The sequence below is a fragment of the Oncorhynchus kisutch genome, linkage group LG20, assembly GCF_002021735.2.
Source record: "Oncorhynchus kisutch isolate 150728-3 linkage group LG20, Okis_V2, whole genome shotgun sequence".
NCBI classification, from domain to species: domain Eukaryota; kingdom Metazoa; phylum Chordata; class Actinopteri; order Salmoniformes; family Salmonidae; genus Oncorhynchus; species Oncorhynchus kisutch.
Genome location: NC_034193.2, coordinates 44,814,745 through 44,835,190, shown reverse-complemented (window position 1 = coordinate 44,835,190; position 20,446 = coordinate 44,814,745). Strand labels below are relative to the sequence as shown.

The window sequence follows — 20,446 nt, the reverse complement described above, 5'->3', positions numbered from 1 at the left end:
ACTGGTCATCCCCAAAGCCAACAGCTTCTTTGGCCACCTTTCCTTCCAGTTCTGTTGCCAATGACTGGTAAGAATTGCAAAAATCACCAAAGCTGGAGAATTATATCTCCCTCACTAACTTTAAGCATCAGCTGTCAGAGCAGCTTACCGATCACTGCACCTGTACACAGCCCATCTGTAAATAGCCCACCCAACTACCTCATCCCCATATTGTTATTTTTTTGCTCTTTTGCACCCCAGTATCTCTACTTGAACATTATCATCTGCACAGCTATAACTCCAGTGTTAATGCTAATTGTAATTATTTCACCACTATGGTCTATTTTTTGCCTTACCTCCCTAATCATTTGCACACACTGTACATACATTTTTCTATTGTGATATTGACTGTACGTTTGTTTATCCCATGTGTAACACTGTTGTAATTTTTGTCGCACTGCTTTGCTTTATCTTGGCCAGGTCACAATTGTAAATGAGAACTTGTTCTCAACTGGCCTACCTGGTTAAATAAAAGGTGATTATTTGCTAGTCTTCTCTCTTACTTCTTTTTTAAGGTATTTCTTAAAACTGCATTGTTGGTTAAGGGCTTGTAAGTAAGCATTTCACTCTAAAGTCTACACATGTTGTATCCTGTGCATGTGACAAATAACATTTGATTTGATGTCAGCCAAAGCAGGAAATAGTGCTACTGAGGTAGAATACAGAAGATACAGACCAAGTGTGAGTGGGAGGAAAAGGTTTGTGGGTGGGAGGAAAAGGTTTGTGGGTGGGAGGAAAAGGTTTGTGGGTGGGAGGAAAAGGTTTGTGGGTGGGAGGAAAAGGTTTGTGGGTGGGAGGAAAAGGTTTGTGGGTGGGAGGAAAAGGTTTGTGAGTGGGAGGAAAAGGTTTGTGGGTGGGAGGAAAAGGTTTGTGAGTGGGAGGAAAAGGTTTGTGAGTGGGAGGAAAAGTTGCGGCAGGAAACGCCATTACCTTTGAATTGACTGCCACTCGTTTTATTTCATCTAAACCGTAAACTGTCCTCACTTCAACACTAGTGTCTAGGGAGACGATACACACCGTGAGGTGTTTTAAAGCGGACTGCTTCCTGGCCTGGTGAACACAAGGGAAGTATTCAGTTACACTGGTTTGAGGTTTAAATTAAAAGGCACACACACACACACACACACACACAGGTTTAGTGTTTAAATTAAAAGGCATACACACACACACACACACACACACACACACACACAGGTTTAGTGTTTAAATTAAAGGCACACACACACACACACACACAGGTTTAGTGTTTAAATTAAAGGCATACACACACACACACACACAGGTTTAGTGTTTAAATTAAAGGCACACACACACAGGTTTAGTGTTTAAATTAAAGGCATACACACACACACACACACACACAGGTTTAGTGTTTAAATTAAAGGCATACACACACACACACACACACACTGGTTTAGTGTTTAAATTAAAGGCACACACACACACTGGTTTAGTGTTTAAATTAAAGGCATACATACACACACACACACACACACACACGCACAGGTTTAGTGTTTAAATTAAAGGCATACACACACACAGAGTCACACACACACAGGTTTAGTGATGCATAATGCTGCATCGTCAATGTTACACATTAACTAGTCAGAGAGAGAAACATCTGTAGAGGTTGTCTGCAGCCTCTGTTTATCCGTGTAGTCAATTGAGACCATCATTCTCAATAAGGACACCATTTTTCTACCGAGGGAGAAGATTTTGATATTGGAAGATGTTGAGTTGTACACGTGGCACTAATGGGAAATGCTTGAGGATGGGAGATTGTTCAGACACATATACACAAATCTGTCCACCACATGGATGGGTAAACACACTGTTTATTGTTGCAGAGTAAACAGTCCACCTGCATTGCTTCGGTGTTGAACCAGTAGGGTTTGTGGTGCAGGAATGTGTCACAGACAGACCGTGTGTGTGTGTGTGGGTGTGTGTGTGTGTGCAGATTCACTAGGCCAGTGGGCACCAAGGCATTCCTAGTTGATCACCTAACATTTCTGTAAAAACAACAACGATAAAGCCTTGCCAAAGACAGTACAGTATGAAGATAGGCTAAAACTGCTTTTCCATAGAAATAGAAATCCCAGAACACACTTGTAGTCTAGCTGCAGAAACACGTTGTTGGGTCTAATGGTCGTCTAGTGCCAAACTGCACATCCGCATCAAATCAAAGGCACTCCTTCGATATAATGGATTTCTTTAATTATTTTTGTTTAACCCAAATTGAGATATCCAAGTGGTAGTTAGTCTTGTACCATCGTTGCAACTCATGTACGGACTCGGTCGAGAGCCATGCGTCCTCGAAAACACGACCTGGCCAAGCCACACTGCTTCTTGACACACTGCTCGCTTAACCTGGAAGCCAGCCGCACCAATGTGTCGGAGGAAACACCGTCCAACTGGCGACCGTGTCAGCGTGCATGCTCCCGGCCCGCCAGTTCCTAGAGCGCGATGGGACAAGGACATCCCAGCCGGCCAAACCCTCCCCTAACCCGGACGACGCTGAGCCAATTGTGCGCCGCCTCATGGGTCTCCCGGTCGCGGCCGGCTGCGACACAGCCCGGGCTCGAACCCAAATCTGTAGTGATGCCTCTAGCACTGCTGAGCCACTCAGGAGGCCCTAAGTTGTTTTTGACAAAAATAAAGAGGTGTCAGTTCAGTTTCACGAAGTTGGAGCAATAACATGTTCAAAGATATTGGCGTGAATCTAGGTTGAGCATTTAGATTATGAGAATATTAACAACTAAGGAAGAATTTTTCACTTTTCTCATTGACTTCTCAAACCCTAAACCCCGGCCTGGTCTGCTTAGTCTGCTTCTCAAACATTCCCGGAAGTCTAGCGATGTTGCGTCTCTGGGTTTAGAAACTCTTTGGCCTTCCGTTCCTATATATTTTTTTATTATATAGAGTGGCACTCTTGGCAGTACGTGCACTTGTTTCAGCAGTCTTAATACCGAGATGGCAAAGTGTTCCCATTTTGAACCATTTCATGTTTCTGAAGGTAGAACTCCGCCTACCCAGCAGGCCCAGGGATCAAATCATGTGCACTTATAGGCCTACCGCTGACCAATCAGATAACTGTAGACACAGTGATCTGAGCTTCCTCGAGCCATAGACTAAAAAGAAGCCTCGAGCACACAGCAAAGTTGATACTGTGAGATTTCTAAACTTTTAAAACCATCACTAGAGAGAGACTGTCAACGAATACAAGAGCTGCTGTTTTTATGAGTATGTTCATGTTTAAGTTGTTATTCAGCAGTCAACACTTTTAAAAGCCATGAAATGCACATTCTTCCTACTTCCACTAGCGCTACAACCAGCACTACAGCTGCAATGAATGAGTAGCAAAGTGTTTCCATAAGCTTACGTAGTGCTGGTTGTAGCGCTAGGAAGCTGCTTGACTTTTTTAATATCAATTAATATTTCACTGTCTCTGGTCATCGGAGTAACAACGTTGGTGCATGAGGCAGAAATAATGCAGTGCTACTTGAGTTTCGCCATCAACGGAAGACTGTGTCCCCAGAGGGAGGGAGAGGAGGGACGGTGAGTCGGGTGAGAGGCTGCCTCACGTCTGCGCCCTCCCTCCCTTCAGACTAACCATCAGATGCAGCTCATCAGTCCAGTAAAATAAAAAGGAAATGATTATGCTTACCAGCTGTACCTCATAAGTAAAACAACAAATATATTACCAGTGTGATCATATTCCTAAACTGTTGTAATATAATTTCTAAATGGTCTGAGAAGAACAACATTGGCAGGAAGTGGCGGTTCTAGCTTGTATGCCTCCCTGGGCGACGCCCTTCCAAAAGCACCATGACACCAGTCATTTTTATTCCGACATTTGGAACAACACAAATAATCATAACATTTAAAACTATATAAATATACAATTACATACAAAAAAGTATCATAAATATAATAAAGTAGTAACAAAGACAAATAGAAACCAATTGTAGTATATAAAAAAGAAAAAAAGAAATCGATTACACTATTACCCTATTGCTAACAAAAAAAACACAAATAAACTAAATTGCACAGCTGCCATCTAAACCCTGACCTTTCTTGCCTTCCTTGATGCAAAGTCATCAATTACATCATCATAAGAAATCTGCCCAGCAATTGCATGGGCAATACTGATGACAACAAGGCCACTAAGGAGTTCCTGTCACATGGTGGACCTTTGAAAAGCTTCTCTCTGCTTCAGCTACGGTCACTGGATGAGGAAAACTAATTCTGAGAGCAGTCCACAAATGTATATACATTTCTGAGAGCTCCCTTCCGTGTGTCATTATCAGCAGATCAAGCAGGTTCATGGTCTTCCATGGCAAGTCAGGCAAGTTCTTCAGTTCCTGTGCAATCTCTCTGCCATCCAAGTCTGAGTGTTCTTTATAGTGCAGTGTCATACCACACATTGTTCTGTCAGCTCCTCATTTGAGAGACTTTGGAAGGTTGACAGCACATTTTCCAATGTGGAAAATCTTTCCCGAAGGGCTGAGGTTGCAGCATCAACAACATTGAAAAATGTCACCTCCAGCTTCTTCAGGGCATCACTCAAAGGTTCATCAAATGATTCGTATGAAAAGTGCCACTTTGTGGAACTCAGCCTTCTTTTGATGTAGAACGGCCTCTACATGCAAATATCCTTGGCTGGCGTTTGTGCGGTCATAAAGCCTGTTGCCCTGTAGCTGCTGAGACCTCGCTCTGTCTTTCTGAGAAGACTGACTGCAACATCCACATGCACACTGGGAGACTGCATCAGCTTGCTCACATGTTGGATCTGGCTCAAGATGTCGTACCACACCACTGTACAGATGCTGAAGCGCTATGATCCCACCTCCTCTGACAAGGACTGGGCCTCAATCTTTATTACAGGGTCTTTGGTTTGATCCCTCACCTCAATCAGTGCCTCTCTCACTGCTGCTGCCTGAAACCTCAGTGGCTCGACACTCTTAATTTCACTCTCCCACCTGGTCTCAGTCCATATCTTCAAAGTGACGTCCACATGTTTTTTCAGGATGGCCCATCTCTGTGTGGAGGCTGAGAACAAGGTGTACAGTTTGTGTAAGATGCCAAAGTAACCTGTGGCATCGACAGAACATTTAGCAGCATCAGCCACAACCAGGTTCAATGTGTGAGCCCCACATAGCTCCAATAGAGCTCTTGGAATCATTTCCAGGAGTCTGGCTTGGACACCTTTGTTGGCCCCGTTATCACAAGACTGTCCGCTGCGGCCCTTAAAATGAATTTTTAGCTCCTCTAATCTTTTGAGAATCAGGGATGCCAAATGTTGGTCCGTGGACTCCTCTGCCTCCAAAAACCCCCCATCAAATGTTCCTTTATGTGTGGCTCCTCCTTCAGGGACACAATTCTAATCACAACTGACAACTGTTCAGTGTGGCTGAGGTGCAATCTAGAATGATAGAGAATAATTTTGCCAGCTTGATGTCACTCACCGTTATTGAAATGATCTTGCTACTCAACAAATCAATGAGTTCATTCTTTATTTGGTTGCCAAGGTAGCTGGTGGTGTGACTCGATGTCCCTTTTTGGACATGGATCAAATCATGACTATATCAAATTGTGCCATCAATCCAACCTCTTTGAGGAAATTTCCATTTGATGGAGAGTAGTGTTTCTGTGTGTCTCCTTAGCAGCAGATTTCTAATTGCCAGAGACTACACAATAGCAGTCAGACGTGTCAACACCTCTCAGCCTCCATAAGTGCCATCTTGTGATTATCAATTGTTTCCCCTTTTGTGAGTCTCATCGCCAGTTCTTTCCATGTTTTCATGCAGTTCTGGTGTTCTGGACTGATGCCGTATGAAGTCAGCAAAGAACTTGCATGTTTCCTGTCAGTCAGTCCCGAGTTTGCTAAATTAATTTTCTTCTTAGAAAAGAGTTTGCAGCAGAAGAGGCTGTTGTTTCTTTCAGAATACACCAACCAACTACTAGGGATTATTTCATCACTCACCAAGGTCTTCCTGAAATACTGGTAGTGGCAACTTCTTCCATCACTGTCATTCCTTGGGAAAACAAAGTCAGGTGGTACCTCACTTGGTCCTCTGCAAACTAGTTGTGTCTGAATTGTGTCAGTCAGAACTGATGGCCAGTCAGCAGGGTCTGTAGACAGTGTGTCACGACTTCCACCGAAGGTGTCTCCCCTGCCTGTTCACTCGGCGCTCGTCGGTCTACTCGCTGACACCGATCCCCTTTTCCTTTTCTGTTTGTTATGTCTTATTGGTTGCACCGGTTTCTTATTTTAGTTTTGGTTCAGGACTATTTGGGCCTGTTAGGCCCGTCTGCTTTTGTGCGGGCTTGTTTTCTGTTAGTCTAGGTTGGTTACGTGTTGTGTTCCCTGTCTGTTTGTGCCCAGTTTTGGGTTGGACATTTGTCTTCGCCTGTTGTTTTTGGCGTTAATTGTGGATACCGCAATAAAGTTCGGTTTCCCCCATTTTCCTCTGCGCTTGACTCCGCCCCCACCACGCCTGGCTGCGTGACACAGTGGTTCATCCTCAGCAGCAGGATTTGGTGGGGATGCTGCTACAGGCATTTCTAATGGAGAGCACATGGGCATTAGTTTACACACGTTATTCACAGCATTTATAGTGATGGAACATCCCACATACATACCCAGTAATAAAATCCTTGCTACCTACAATATGTAAACTTAGAACTTTGCAAAAGGGAAATGATTTATTTTGTTTATGTTATGCAATGATGCACACACACACACGTGCCCGTGTGCCACAAACACACCTGAAGAATCCTGCTGGGGAGAAGTAGAAGCAAATGGGTCTTCATCCTCATCCTCAGGCTCAGACAACATTTGTGAAGACAACTGTATGGCTGAGGAGGTAGATGGCTCCTCATCCTGAGGCTCCGAGATCATTTCTGAAGAGGCCTATGTGGCTGAGGAGAAGAATGGCTCCTCATTCTGGCCAGTGCCAGAGGGTGCTCCAAAGTATTTCAGAAGGTCCCCTGAATTTGCATTAAAATACCGTATACAAATGCAACAAAATGTCTGCGAAACCACAGTATATATTCACAGTATTATGAATGATTTGTGGTTTATTTGGTAGCAATTCGCAGTGTGACTGATTTTACTAATTGCATTAGTACTGTACATAGTTAAAGCTTTGCTATTTGATAGATTCCCCCGCTCCCCCTACCTCGGGCTTCCAGTGGGGAGACCTGAGGTCAACCTACCCCCGCCCACCTCCCCAACTCATACTTCTGATTGGGAGACCTCCCAGGCAGTAGCCTGCCTAGCTCACAAACTAGAATCAGGGCGCCCACTCCGACAAGGTTATTTGACCCACAGTCCTACGCGGTGACATGATATCATTGACGTGCAAATGAGCGATAGAAAATCTATTTTTTGTGCGGGCACCCCGTGCCGCGCCTGGCAAGATGCCGCACTGGTCGGCTGCCCATGTCGCCCATACCTAAATTTGCCAATGTTGGCAGGTGAATTAAAGCATAGCCAATATGCAGTGGTAATGTATTGGGCCTATAGCCTACTACAAACCTGATTGATACAGAACTGTTTTTAATAGGTTCATGGCTTACATTTTTTATGACGTGTTTAAAAACTAAATCTGATCTCTGCTTGCATTTTGACTCAGAAAGTGATCCTGGCTCAGAGAAGGTTGGTTACCACTGCACTACACCTTTTTGTCTTACCTAAACCCCTAAACCTGGTCCGGAACCCTGATACACACACTCTCACAAAACACACACTTTCACAAGAAACACACACAAACCCAATGAGTAAAACGTAGAAACTCCAACAACCACAAAGACAGCAGAAAGACTTTGGCACAAAAGGCATGAAACCCACACATACTGGAGGCCCCCGGGTATTTAAAGCAGAGTGGTGGGTCCCTGCCAGGAGAGGACTCTCCCAGTATAGTATCCCTTGTAACCACAACCTGTGGGAAGGTATCACAGTTTCAGCCATAAGGAATGAATGGACCTTAGTGTCTATGATCCCAATAGATCTGAGTGACAAGCTGAAATAGGAGCCGCTTAGCACCTCCGCCCGCTCCCAAGTTCGGGGAATCTTGACACTGCAGGGTAGGTTCTACTACTGTACTCAGCCTATGGGCTAGACTGGGAGCTTTGAGTGACATGTAACTTGCTCCCACAGTCAGAGAGAAATGAAGAGGATTAACTTTTCACTGAGCGTAACAACTCAAGTTAACAAAAAAGCCAGAGGATGTCACTAACAAGATGTCACCCCATCAGACCCCTGCAGTAACCTACTGAAGTGTGTGTAAACGTACTCAAGTGGCAGTGAACTTAAGAGAGCCTGTAAGTGGATGATGGGTAGTCTCCTCTCCTCAGCAATGTTATCCACTTCACTGTGGAAACCGAAGCCAAGTCGGCCGAAAAGCTAAACATGGAGAGGGGGGGGGGGGGACACAGGGTCTCTGCACTGACAGCTGGAGTGTCCCTACATCCACATATTCACACACAGAGTCAACCACTCTCCACAGAGGTACCATTCACTGGCATCGATTCCACCCCGCTGACCCCCTCTAACAGATTAACATATCGAAGACAAACACAGGGACATACCGTATGTACACACAGTCACACACACATACACAAATAAATGCACATTAAACAAACATATGCTGTACACACGCACACACACACACAGGGGACCACCCTGCACCATGTGGCTAGAGCACGTAGCATTGAACCATCAAAAGACACACGTTCATTTGTGCTGCCATCTCTCATCTCTCCATGTGTACACACTGCAGTCCGCAGCCAATTATGACTGAAGCAGCAGCACATCTTTCTGTCTATCGACAGATCGACAGGCAGGGGAGGGGCTATTTATAGCCCAACATTAGAAGAGCTGCTCACAACTTACTGACTGGAACTCCCTTTCATTAGGGAAATAAGGAAATGTATTTAAAGCCTTTAGAGACTAGCAAGAGAGACGCAAACAGATTGGGTCTCTAAGTAAAAAGATAGACTATAGCCTACATGTAGAGCTTTACATATAGACTGATCTCTCTCTCGAATGAAAACCTCAACACTGAGAGAACAGTGGTTCGGGAGGGGCAGAGAGGAGGTATGGTAAACCAGCATCAACACACACAGATGCAAGTTTGGGGAACTAACAGGAAGTAAACAGCGAAATGCTGAGAGAAATGGGATGAGAGAGGACGTACGGCAAACCCTACAATCAGATCAGGGCCACCATTTTGGCTCAAACCCAATTAGTGCCAATTACCTGGACTGTTGACAATCAACCCTCTGGGTCATGACAATGGAGAGGAGAGGAACGAGAGGGTTGAGAGGCTGGCAGCTGGACCATGTGGGGACCGAGGGAGTGGAGCTAAACAAAAGATTTCTGAAATGATGGCTGCCTGCCTTCCTATTCTGTCAATGGCAGGCACTTCACATGCTCATTGACACATACAACAGCATGAGATAAAGAGCCCAGATTGAGAGGCATGCACACACACACACACTAAGAACAACTAGGTCGGCCTCCCGGGTGGCGCAGTGGTCTAGGGCACTGTATCACCACAGCGACTCCTGTGGTGGGCCGGGCGCAGTGCACGCTAACCAGGTCGCCAGGTGCACGGTGTTTCCTCCGACACATTGGTGTTAAGAAGCAGTGCGGCTTGGTTGGGTTTCGGAGGACGCATGGCTTTCGACCTTTGTCTCTCCCGAGCCCGTACGGGAGTTGTAGCGATGAGACAAGATAGTAACTACTGACAATTGGATACCACGAAAATGGGGTAACATTTTTAAAATAAATAAAAAGAACAAGTGGGTCCCCACTCCGATCAAAGAGCATTTGACTGGTTCCTGTCCCCAGTTCACTGTAGCGTGTAATGTGACAGGATTCTGGTCAAAACAACTGGATGTGTGTACACCCATGTAGGCTGGTTGAAACCATGTGTTTAATTAATGTATTTGATATCATTCCAGCCATTCCGCTCCAGCCATTACCAAATACCCCATCCTCCCAAATTAAGGTGCCACCAACCTCCTGTGGTGTACACTGTGTGCCCATGTGAATAAGTCTTAATCCCCATAATTCCCTCTGTTCTGGACGCGTGCCTGTTGGCGTCCTAACAGGTCAGAGGCAGGCAGCGCAGGATTGTGTGTGTACAGTACAGTGGCACACGTCAACACAAAGGGCGCAGTGTTGGGACGACTGGCCATTGTAGGGACACACAGGGAAGGCAGATGGGGGTAATAACTGGGAATGGGGCCTTGCAGAACAAGTGTTATCGCACAGCACTCCAACACAGGTTCTCCCTGTTACCGGTCAATGGTTCAGTCACAGTCTGTACCATAGAAATATCATCTGTAGATAGGGCTGGGAACTGTTCTATAGATTATATTTCTATGGTATGTACTCTGTGACTCAAATAAGCGGGTGTTAAGAGCTTGTGTTTAAGTCATTCAGTATACGGACTTAATATTCCACATCTGGTGCTGACTTAATCTGGGCACTTCCATGGGAAGGTAAGAGGGGGTGTGACTAATGGAGACATTCCCATCCCAGATAATGGCTGAGTGTGTACACAGTCTGGGTTGTACACAACAATCTGACAGCGCAACAAGCAAGAAACACAATAAGCTCCTACTCCCTCTCCACCAACCACTAAGGAAACTGGATGAGGTGACGCAACAAATATCCGCTATAACATTTGTAATGCACACTGCACTGCCTTACACAGTCATAAAAACTAAATATCCCTTGGGTCATCTTTCAAGGGAAAACACCAAGTTGTTGGTTTCATTTTTCCAGATCCATCCTATTTATAACAAGCCCTTAATACATTCCTACTTACATCGGTCCAATCCTGGAAAACAAGCTGAAAATCTGTGAGGGCAAGACAAATACTCAGACTGTTTCTTCTTGAGTGGTTTCACCATCATCACTAATCAGGCTAGTAGTGTGTGTGTATGTGTGTGTGTGTGCGCGCGTGCATAGTAGTCCCCATTCCCTAGTATGTTTAGAGATCTTAGATGGGTAACACAAATCAGAGCTATCGTAGGTTTATTATCTTATTTCCTGGTTGAAGAGAAAGCACTTTCACTGCAACAAAGCCCTCTCAGGGGAAAGTGTGGGTACTGAACAGAGCACACAGCACTTTGATTAAAACACCAGCCTGGGAGACATTTAGTTATGTGTTCCAAATGGTGCACTAATCATAGGGTTCTGGTCTAAAGTAGTGTACTACATAGGGAATAGGGAGCCATTTGGGACAGATCCTAGAAAGAGGCGTTGGCACATGGGCCAGTTAAACAATCTGGGTGATGTGGATGGACAGTTTGTGCTCTTAAGATGACAAGGCAGAGAATTATGGGAAATGGTATACCTGTATCAAATTATCTGTGACCCAAACTGTTCCCTATTCCCTAAATAGTGCACAACTTTTGAACATGGCTCTGTTCAAGATTAGTCCACCATATAGGAAATACGGTGCTATTTGGGGCACAAACTTTGCCATTTATGAGCTAAACATCAACGAGCAGGGCCTATTCCTCCATTTCTGAGCTAAACATCCAACGAGCAGGGCCTATTCCTCCATTTCTGAGCTAAACATCCAACGAGCAGGGCCTATTCCTCCATTTATGAGCTAAACATCCAACGAGCAGGGCCCATTCCTCCATTTATGAACTAAACATCCAACGAGCAGGGCCTATTCCTCCATTTCAGAGCTAAACATCCAACGAGCAAGGCCTATTTCTCCATTTATGAGTTAAACATCCAATGAGCAGGGCTATTCCTCCATTTATGAGCTAAACATCCAACGAGCAGGGCCTATTCCTCCATTTATGAGCTAAACATCCAACGAGCAGGGCCTATTCCTCCATTTATGAACATCCAACTATTCCTTTTATTTCAGTCATCCAATGGTTGCCAGTAAAAATCCCCATTTCTGGTCCACCATCCACCCTATCATTTATCTTCCTTAGTGTCCACTGTGAGGAGCTGAGTGACCCTAAAGGTCAACATTTCCAATGTATGACAAATGGAAGGGGTCATTTAAGAGGTGGATGGGGGGAGGGAATAAAAGAGTGAAAGGGCATTTGTAGCTGCCAGACTGGACAGCAACCCCTTCTATAGGCTATATTTGGTTCGCCCCCATCCCATCTAGTCTGAAGGCCACTTGAGAAATTCAAAGCGAGGTCGCGCCGCATAAAGGGAGTGGATTGAGAGGCCCGCTTAATGCCTGTCCACAATGTCTACCCCCCCACCCACACACACCAAAGACACCCACCCCTTTTTCCCGTAATCCCATGAGTCCCCGGCCAGTCCTCCCAGAGCCTGAATGAGCGAGCCTGACACGAGTCTGACTCCGCCCCCCCCCCCCCCTGTCCCCCTCCCTAAACCCATTATACTTCCTTTGTCCCCCCCTGAGGGACCAGGAGTGAGTGTAGGGCCCATCGGCCGGGCTGGAGCAGGCAGGTGTTGAGGCAGCTCCAGTGGGATGGAGTGGTGGGAGAGGGGGTGTGTGCGCGAGTCGGGGGGGGGGGGGGGGGTCTGGTTCTCCATCTGTCAGGACAACCTGATGGCCTGGGCATAACACACACCCACCTCTTGTTTGTCGCTGACATGACAGCCCACAGGGCCACAGGCGGAGCAACGGCAACTGTAACCAGGATTATGTATTGCTCTAAATGCATTTGGGAGGGTCCATGTCAGGAGGAGGGACACACCCACCACAACCTGCTTGGTTCTTTTATCTGGCTCTCCATCAAGGGCTCAACTCACCGCCACCACAAGAATGACAGGAGTTAGACATTATAATAATGGCAAGGATAGTTGACTTGTTATTCTATGAGTATTGGGGCGAAGATTAAGCACAGCTCATAAATCACAGTTCTAGTACTAAACACGGCAGTAATAAAAGCACGTGCTTAACTTGTAACAAGTTACAAAGTTAGGATAGCAAACAGTTTCTCACATAAAAAGGCAGGTAAGTTGACACCCTTCATGAGTTCGCATGCAACAGAGAGAGTCTGTAAACACAACGACGATACATACCTTGTCGAACAGAGATTTCCATTGCTGAGATGGGGAAAGAGGAAAGGAGCGGGTAGGGAAAGAGAGAGAGAAGAGGGAAGAAAAGGTTTCAGAGAGAAAGGTGCCATTTAACAGATAGACACGCCTGTCATTAAGGAGTGATGTCAGCAGGTAGCCTACAAGGGCTTTCCTTCATTCAATGAATCAATATCATTGGACAATTGAGGACATCATCGGTTATGTATGGTAGTAGCCATGCTACGTCTGCTCGGGTTAGCTGTAATGAACACATATGGCCAACGGATTGTTGACTGTGATGATATAATGACTATGGTCTATGAAGCTCTCTGAGAATGGTCGCTGGCATAGTAATATTCATAGCTTACAGCCATAACACAGTATGATATAATTCTGACATAGGCCATCATTGTAAATAAAAATGAGTTATGTTATTTGAATTGTCTAGTTAAATAAATAAAAATACACGCTAGTGTAGAATACACCGTGGGAAAAAGGTGTCTTTAGGGTGATCTGTTATAGGATGAAATTGAAAAACGCTGATGACAATATGAATATGGCTCAAGACTTACGTCCTCTGGGGCCACGGGAAGGACATCGATACTCTCCAGCACTTCTATCTCGTCTCCCTCCGCGTTCGCTGCCACTGCTGGAGAGGAATGCACCGGCACGTCCCGAGACGCGTCCGGCATCGTCAGGCTGCGGCTGCCCCTCTCCTCAATCCTCTACTGGGCGATTCAAATCCTTACCGACAAACAATATCCATTCTCTGCTATTTGAGCCACATTACGCACATAATCCATATTTGAGAAATCCCAAGCGAGGCTAATCAACGCAGGTGTCTCAAACACAATTGGGTAATACTTATTCCAACCCTGGTCCTCTGAGGCTATTTGGAAAAATATATTAGCCCACGAAATAACATCTATCCTCCGTTTGTTAACAAGCTCATTGAAGAGAAAAGATATGTTCAATAGATCCACGCACAGAGAAAAAGTTGAGTGCCGAGTTGGGTGTCCGTGGGGTGCACATCTGCGTCTCGCCACTCCGAGCGACAGTGTGTGTGTAACAACTGAATTGGATGTGTGGCCACCAAGTCCTTCTCCTATTTCATACGACAGCCCACCTGCACCTCAGTCCAGCTCTCTGTGGACATACACGGCATTTTTCACTGCCGAAGTACTGAATTCTCATTGGGACGGACAGGCAGGCAACTATCCAAGTTGACAGCAGTGATTGTTCATTCCAATGTGACTCACCTGAAAATTAAATAGAATAGAGGTGTGTGTGGCGATAATGAAAGCAATTGGCTACTCACTTCAAGCATAGTTGTAAAAAAAAAAAAAAAAAACATAAAACAGCATATAATGGTACTCAGTCTACTGCGGAAAAAGCAGCATGCGTAGCCTAAATGTCATGCCATTCGGTCACTGAACACTCACTCAAAAGATGTCGAGTCGACCGTCCAAAAGTCGCGCAAGTGTAAATTCAGGTGCGTCATTGTACTCTCGCAGTTGTTTTCAGCGACGCAGATCAGCCAGCTGCCGAACTCCGCTGTCTCACAGTCAGCAGCCTCTAGGAACACACCGACTCTGCTCCCCGAGTTGGATCGCGACCAGCCTGCACTCTGGCACTGTTCAATCCGGAAGGCAGGCAGGCAATTACCTTCGGCTCTGTTGTACTGCCACATGCGTGCCTCCGGCGCAGAGAAATATGGATGTTTGGCTGCGAGGTGAGAACACCACCCACACAAGGCTTCGAGGAACCCCGGTTCACACCAGCTGGCTCTCACTCCGGTACTTTATCACGTTATGTCATCAGATAGACAGTGCGCGCATATGCGACTCAGTGAGGAGACTTGGCTGAAGAGGATTCAAATTCAACTCTCACCAATGTGGGTGTGGGCTATTAAAATACATAACATAGTATTCAGACAGTGGAAGTGCCTGATACGGATCTAATTCAAAGAGGGACAATTCTATCCTGTAATATTTCCATCCAACATTCACTGAAAGGGTGGTGAATTCAATCATGAAGCATAGCACCTACTGAGCTACTATCATAGTCAGTTTAGGACACTTATGGTACCAAACACTGTTTTACTTCTCTTTTCACCTTCCTTCCCCTCTGTATCTGTGTGGTAAAGTGGGTTGGGGTTCAGAGGAGGGGTAATAAGAGCCTGTAAATTCCAGGTTGCGTTTCAGGGTCATAAACAAACACTCCCCTGCAGGCCTGCAATGACAATCAGCAAAATGATGGGTCTTCCATTCCAGAGGACCACCTACCCATTACCTATAATCACTTCAAAACAAACCATTCATTTAAGATCAACTTGTGTGTGTTGTGTCGTTTGTGTGCCCACACAAGTTATTTTGTGGCTGTGGGGTGCAGCTGCTTTTGAGTGGGCTGGTAGTACTGTAAAGAGATTGTATCTCTCTCACAAAACTTCCCCATGCTATTCGATAGTATTACCATGGAAACAATATGGCCATAGGTTATTTTTAACCTTATGGGTCTTCTGACACCTACACAGCACTTTTGGATGAAACTGCAGCCAACAATGTTTTAACAGCGAAATACTATACTACCAACCCTACAGTCCTCAACTGGCCTCGAAACGCTTCCTCCGAGAGAGGGCTAAGCTGTTGGGATGCCATCTGCAGTCAACTGTACAATTACCATGTGTGAGATGACAATTGAACTAATCTCATCACCTAGAACCACATCGCAACTACTCTATTTTGAATGTGGAGTCTCTATTTCTAATCACTTTCCCTATTACTTTAGCCTAACACTGCTGTGGTTTCCATTCAAACTTCTACTTAGATCATGCTCACTTGAGTATCACCGTCTGATAGCCATGGCTTAACTAACCCATGAGGAAAGCATTCCAATCCCTTGCTGGTTGCACATGTTAATCTATGCAATTTGGCCAGTCAGACACTTAGTCATATGTTGCTCATGAGTTACAGCGACACTTGGAGACAATCATAGTATCCACATCCCCCATGTCACCAGTGAGTGACTCAAACCATTGGCCCGCCTGCAGGAGGGGAACCGCCAATTTAAATGACCTAACTGGGTGAATCATTCACGTGTCAACTTTCACAGGTCAAATGGCGTCAGCTCTGAAAGCGGAACAGCCCACGGGAGAGGAATGCTTATCAACGCCGTCTCAGAATGTGAGTAGCAGCTGTCTGTGTAGGTGTAAACTGGTGAAAACAGGAACATATGACCTGCTAGACACACATGTACTCACTCACACTGTTAAGGTTCTGCGTTCCATGTATTTGCATCTCTCTCACACATGCACACACAGAGTGAAAATAAACAGACCAATCGGTTAGGCCCTAGGGAATAATCTTCATGGCTTAACAGGCAATTTTATGCAGTCTGGTGGGGATCATTAGAGAGAGACGAGTTAAATCTGTCCCCGAGGGACCCGTTTGGGCCCTGAATATTGTTATTAGGTAGCCGTGGTGGTGTAGTCTGTGCTGTCTTGTGGATATTGGAATCATTATGATAATACTGCCACCATGTGTCCACAGGCAGACCAACAGTTACATCACATTACCTCATCCTTCACGTGAACTTTGGGAGCAAGAATCAGGGGGAATGACATCACCGGCTGCCTCCTTCCCTGACCAATGTAGTGAGGACCTGAAATGAAATTACCTCAAGACGACAACAAACACACTCTAGCCAAAATTTCACCAATCACTTCTGCAGTCTGCGGATGACTTGCATAACGTGCTCTGAGGGAGGCACTGTTCCGAAAACGTTGGCGATACCCAATAAATCATTGGAAGCGTATATATTATGCGACTTTATTTAAAATGTACCTCTGTTTGCCAGCACCTCTTGACTATTTGGATGTGCATCAACTGCTGCTTTTTATATAAAGTGCATTATGGGGGAAAAAGGATGGATCCCAAATGCAATAAAAACATTCTTGACAGGATTAAAGTGGATTTATTTATTATAAACATTGGAAAGGCAAAATGTGAAACACAATTGTCCTAATGTTCTGGGAGTTGGAGGTGCTGGATAACATTTGGATAATTGGAATAGTACCATTGTGAGGAATGTTGGCTTCATAATAACAGTATATTTGATAACAATATTGGATGATGATCAGAAAAAAGCAACGCATGCAAATACAGCTCCTGCAAATATAACTGTACAGCCTCACATAGCAAGCACACACAATTTGACATGCATGCCCAACACACACCGTTTGATTTGACATGCATGCCCAACACACACCGTTTGATTTGACATGCATGCCCAACACACACCGTTTGATTTGACATGCATGCCCAACACACACCGTTTGATTTGACATGCATGCCCAACACACACCGTTTGATTTGACATGCATGCCCAACACACACCGTTTGATTTGACATGCATGCCCAACACACACCGTTTGATTTGACATGCATGCCCAACACACACCGTTTGATTTGACATGCATGCCCAACACACACTGTTTGATTTGACATGCATGCCCAACACACACCGTTTGATTTGACATGCATGCCCAACACACACTGTTTGATTTGACATGCATGCCCAACACACACCGTTTGATTTGACATGCATGCCCAACACACACCGTTTGATTTGACATGCATGCCCAACACACACCGTTTGATTTGACATGCATGCCCAACACACACTGTTTGATTTGACATGCATGCCCAACACACACACACACCACCTGGGTGGTCCATACCCATACAGGAAGCCATGTGAGGGCCACAGAGGATACTTCTGCCTTACTGAGTTCTAGGGGTAAGGCTCAGACATACGGCGCAGGCATCCCAACCAGAACATCCATTGATTGAACATGGACCGTTTCAGCCTTACAAAATGTGTAAGTGTGCCACCAAGCTTCTGGCCCTGGAAGGCAAACTAAAGAACAACCTTTTAATAACAGAACAGCCTTTACTGAACAGGTTTGAGGATATTAGAAACGACTAAATTACGGAGTGAAAGCGAATCCCTTTATAGCATCGAATGTGGCTTTGTTGTACCATTATAGCTTCAGCACATGAACTTCATAATGTCCCGTTTGTTCAAATAAAACAAACATACAAGCAGTTATATATTTCCACATTGCTTCAGTATTTGTTTAAAGCATGTTGTTGGTATGGATTGGTTCTTTTGCTTTCCCATTTCACTACCCTTACTTCAACTGATTAAGATCGAGTTGTTTCACCATTTCACTACCCTTACTTCAACTGATTAAGATCGAGTTGTTTTCACCATTTCACTACCCTTACTTCAACTGATTAAGATCGAGTTGTTTCACCATTTCACTACCCTTACTCAACTGATTAAGATCGATTGTTTCACCATTCACTACCCTTACTTCAACTGATTAAGATCGAGTTGTTTCACCATTTCACTACCCTTACTTCAACTGATTAGATCGAGTTGTTTCACCATTTCACTACCCTTACTTCAACTGATTAAGATTCGAGTTGTTCACCATTCACTACCCTTACTTCAACGATTAAGATCGAGTTGTTTCACCAGATCGAGTTTGTTTCACACATTTCAACTACCCTTACTCAACTGATTAAGATCGAGTTGTTTCACCCATTTCACTACCCATTACTTCAACTGATTAAGTCCTGTTTCACCATTTCACTACCCCTTACTTCAACTGATTAAGATCGAGTTGTTTCCACCATTTTCACTAACCCTTACTTCAACTGATTAAGATCGAGTTGTTTCACACCATTTCACTACCCTTACTTCAACTGATTAAGATTGAGTTGTTTCAACCATTTCAATCCACACATGTATCCCCCAAAAATGTTATATATATATTTGTGCAAAGAGAAGAAATCACGAGCTTCATCAGTACTTATATAATCACATTTTGAATATAAATATTATATATAGACTACTGAGTGCGCAGACACCAAATAAAGAACAATAGCAGTCATTTTCTTGTGAATCTCTAGTGTAAAACTAAATAAAGTTAGATTTTTCCCCTCATCACATGGGGGACATACTGATGTTTATGACCGTACAGAGATATTTATTGGGAGAGGGTACAAGGTTTAGCCTGGTCCAAGATCTGTTTGTGCGGTCCTGCCAACTCCTATTTCCTATGGGGCAGATCCTAAGTTGAATTTTCACTTAGTCATGTATTGATGTCAATGGGAGACTGGAGTGAATCCTAGCTTTTCACTTATAGACCTAGTAGTTGGCAAAAAAGCACAAACAGATTTGGGTACAAGTATCGCAGAGGTTAGATTTGCACGGTGGTAGGTGGATCACCGTTGTTTGAGCAGCACTCTGTACATGGCGAATCCCAGCACGGCGAACACAGTGGCTCCCGCGCTCACTCTCAACCAGAAGGTGGAGCTCTTCAAGTCAGCCTGTGTCACATATCTGAGAAAAGAGAGAGAGAGAGAGAGAGAGGAGGTAGAGAGAGATACAACACAGAAGAGAGAGAGAGAGAGATACACACAGAAGAGAGAGAGAGAGAGATACACACAGAAGAGAGAGAGAGAGGAGAGATACCACACAGAAGAGAGAGAGAGAGAGAGATACACACAGAAGAGAGAGAGAGAGAGAGATACACACAGAAGAGAGAGAGAGAGAGAGAGATACACACAGAAGAGAGAGAGAGAGAGAGAGATACACACAGAAGAGAGAGAGAGAGATACACACAGAAGAGAGAGAGAGAGAGAGATACACACAGAAGAGAGAGAGAGAGAGAGAGAGAGAGAGATACACACAGAAGAGAGAGAGAGAGATACACACAGAAGAGAGAGAGAGAGAGAGAGAGAGATACACACAGAAGAGAGAGATACACACAGAAGAGAGAGAGAGAGAGATACACACACAGAAGAGAGAGAGAGAGACACACACAGAAGAGAGAGAGAGAGAGAGAGAGAGAGATACACACACAGAAGGAGAGAGAGAGAGAGAGAGAGAGAGATACACACACAGGAGAGAGAGAGAGAGATACAACACACAGAAGAGAGAGAGAGATACACACACAGGAGAGAGAGAGAGAGAGAGAGAGATACACACACAGGAGAGAGAGAGAGAGATACACACACAGAAGAGAGAGAGAGATACACACACAGGAAGAGAGAGAGAGATACACACACAGGAGAGAGAGAGAGAGATACACACACAGGAGAGAGAGAGAGAGAGAGAGATACACACAGAAGAGAGAGAGAGAGAGAGAGAGGAGAGAGAGAGATACACAGAAGAGAGAGAGAGAGATACACACAGAAGAGAGAGAGAGAGAGATACACACAGAAGAGAGAGAGAGAGAGATACACACAGAAGAGAAGAGAGAGAGAGATACACACAGAAGAGAGAGAGAGAGAG

General features: G+C 44.8%; 2 protein-coding genes and 1 long non-coding RNA gene across 10 annotated transcripts in view; 1 reads left to right on the top strand and 2 right to left on the bottom strand.

The window, feature by feature from the left end:
• The window catches only part of LOC109865962 (rhomboid-related protein 3), a 49,579-nt gene extending 34,804 nt beyond the window's left edge, over positions 1 to 14,775 (bottom strand). The window contains exons 1-3 of one of the 4 annotated variants that reach the window (XM_020454479.2): positions 14,524 to 14,775; positions 13,654 to 14,340; positions 13,085 to 13,108 (exon numbers count right to left, since the gene is read on the bottom strand). In XM_020454479.2, the coding sequence (XP_020310068.1) occupies positions 13,085 to 13,108; positions 13,654 to 13,773 (144 nt within the window). In that variant the 5' untranslated portion in view covers positions 13,774 to 14,340; positions 14,524 to 14,775. Of the gene's footprint in view, positions 1 to 13,084; positions 13,109 to 13,653; positions 14,341 to 14,523 lie in introns of those variants that run through there. The other 3 variants (XM_031798803.1, XM_031798805.1, XM_031798804.1) reach the window with 3 other exon arrangements.
• On the top strand, positions 14,334 to 18,187 carry LOC109865963 (uncharacterized). Its single transcript, XR_002251645.2, has 3 exons — positions 14,334 to 14,813; positions 16,193 to 16,263; positions 16,630 to 18,187. It is a non-coding gene; the product is annotated as an uncharacterized LOC109865963 (long non-coding RNA).
• LOC109865581 (mitochondrial Rho GTPase 1-A) overlaps positions 16,977 to 20,446 on the bottom strand; it is a 35,059-nt gene continuing 31,589 nt past the window's right edge. For all 5 annotated transcript variants that reach the window (XM_031798798.1, XM_031798800.1, XM_031798799.1 and 2 more), the window contains one exon: positions 16,977 to 19,492. In XM_031798798.1, coding sequence (XP_031654658.1) covers positions 19,375 to 19,492 — 118 coding nt within the window. In that variant the 3' untranslated portion in view covers positions 16,977 to 19,374. The remainder of the gene's footprint in view (positions 19,493 to 20,446) is intronic.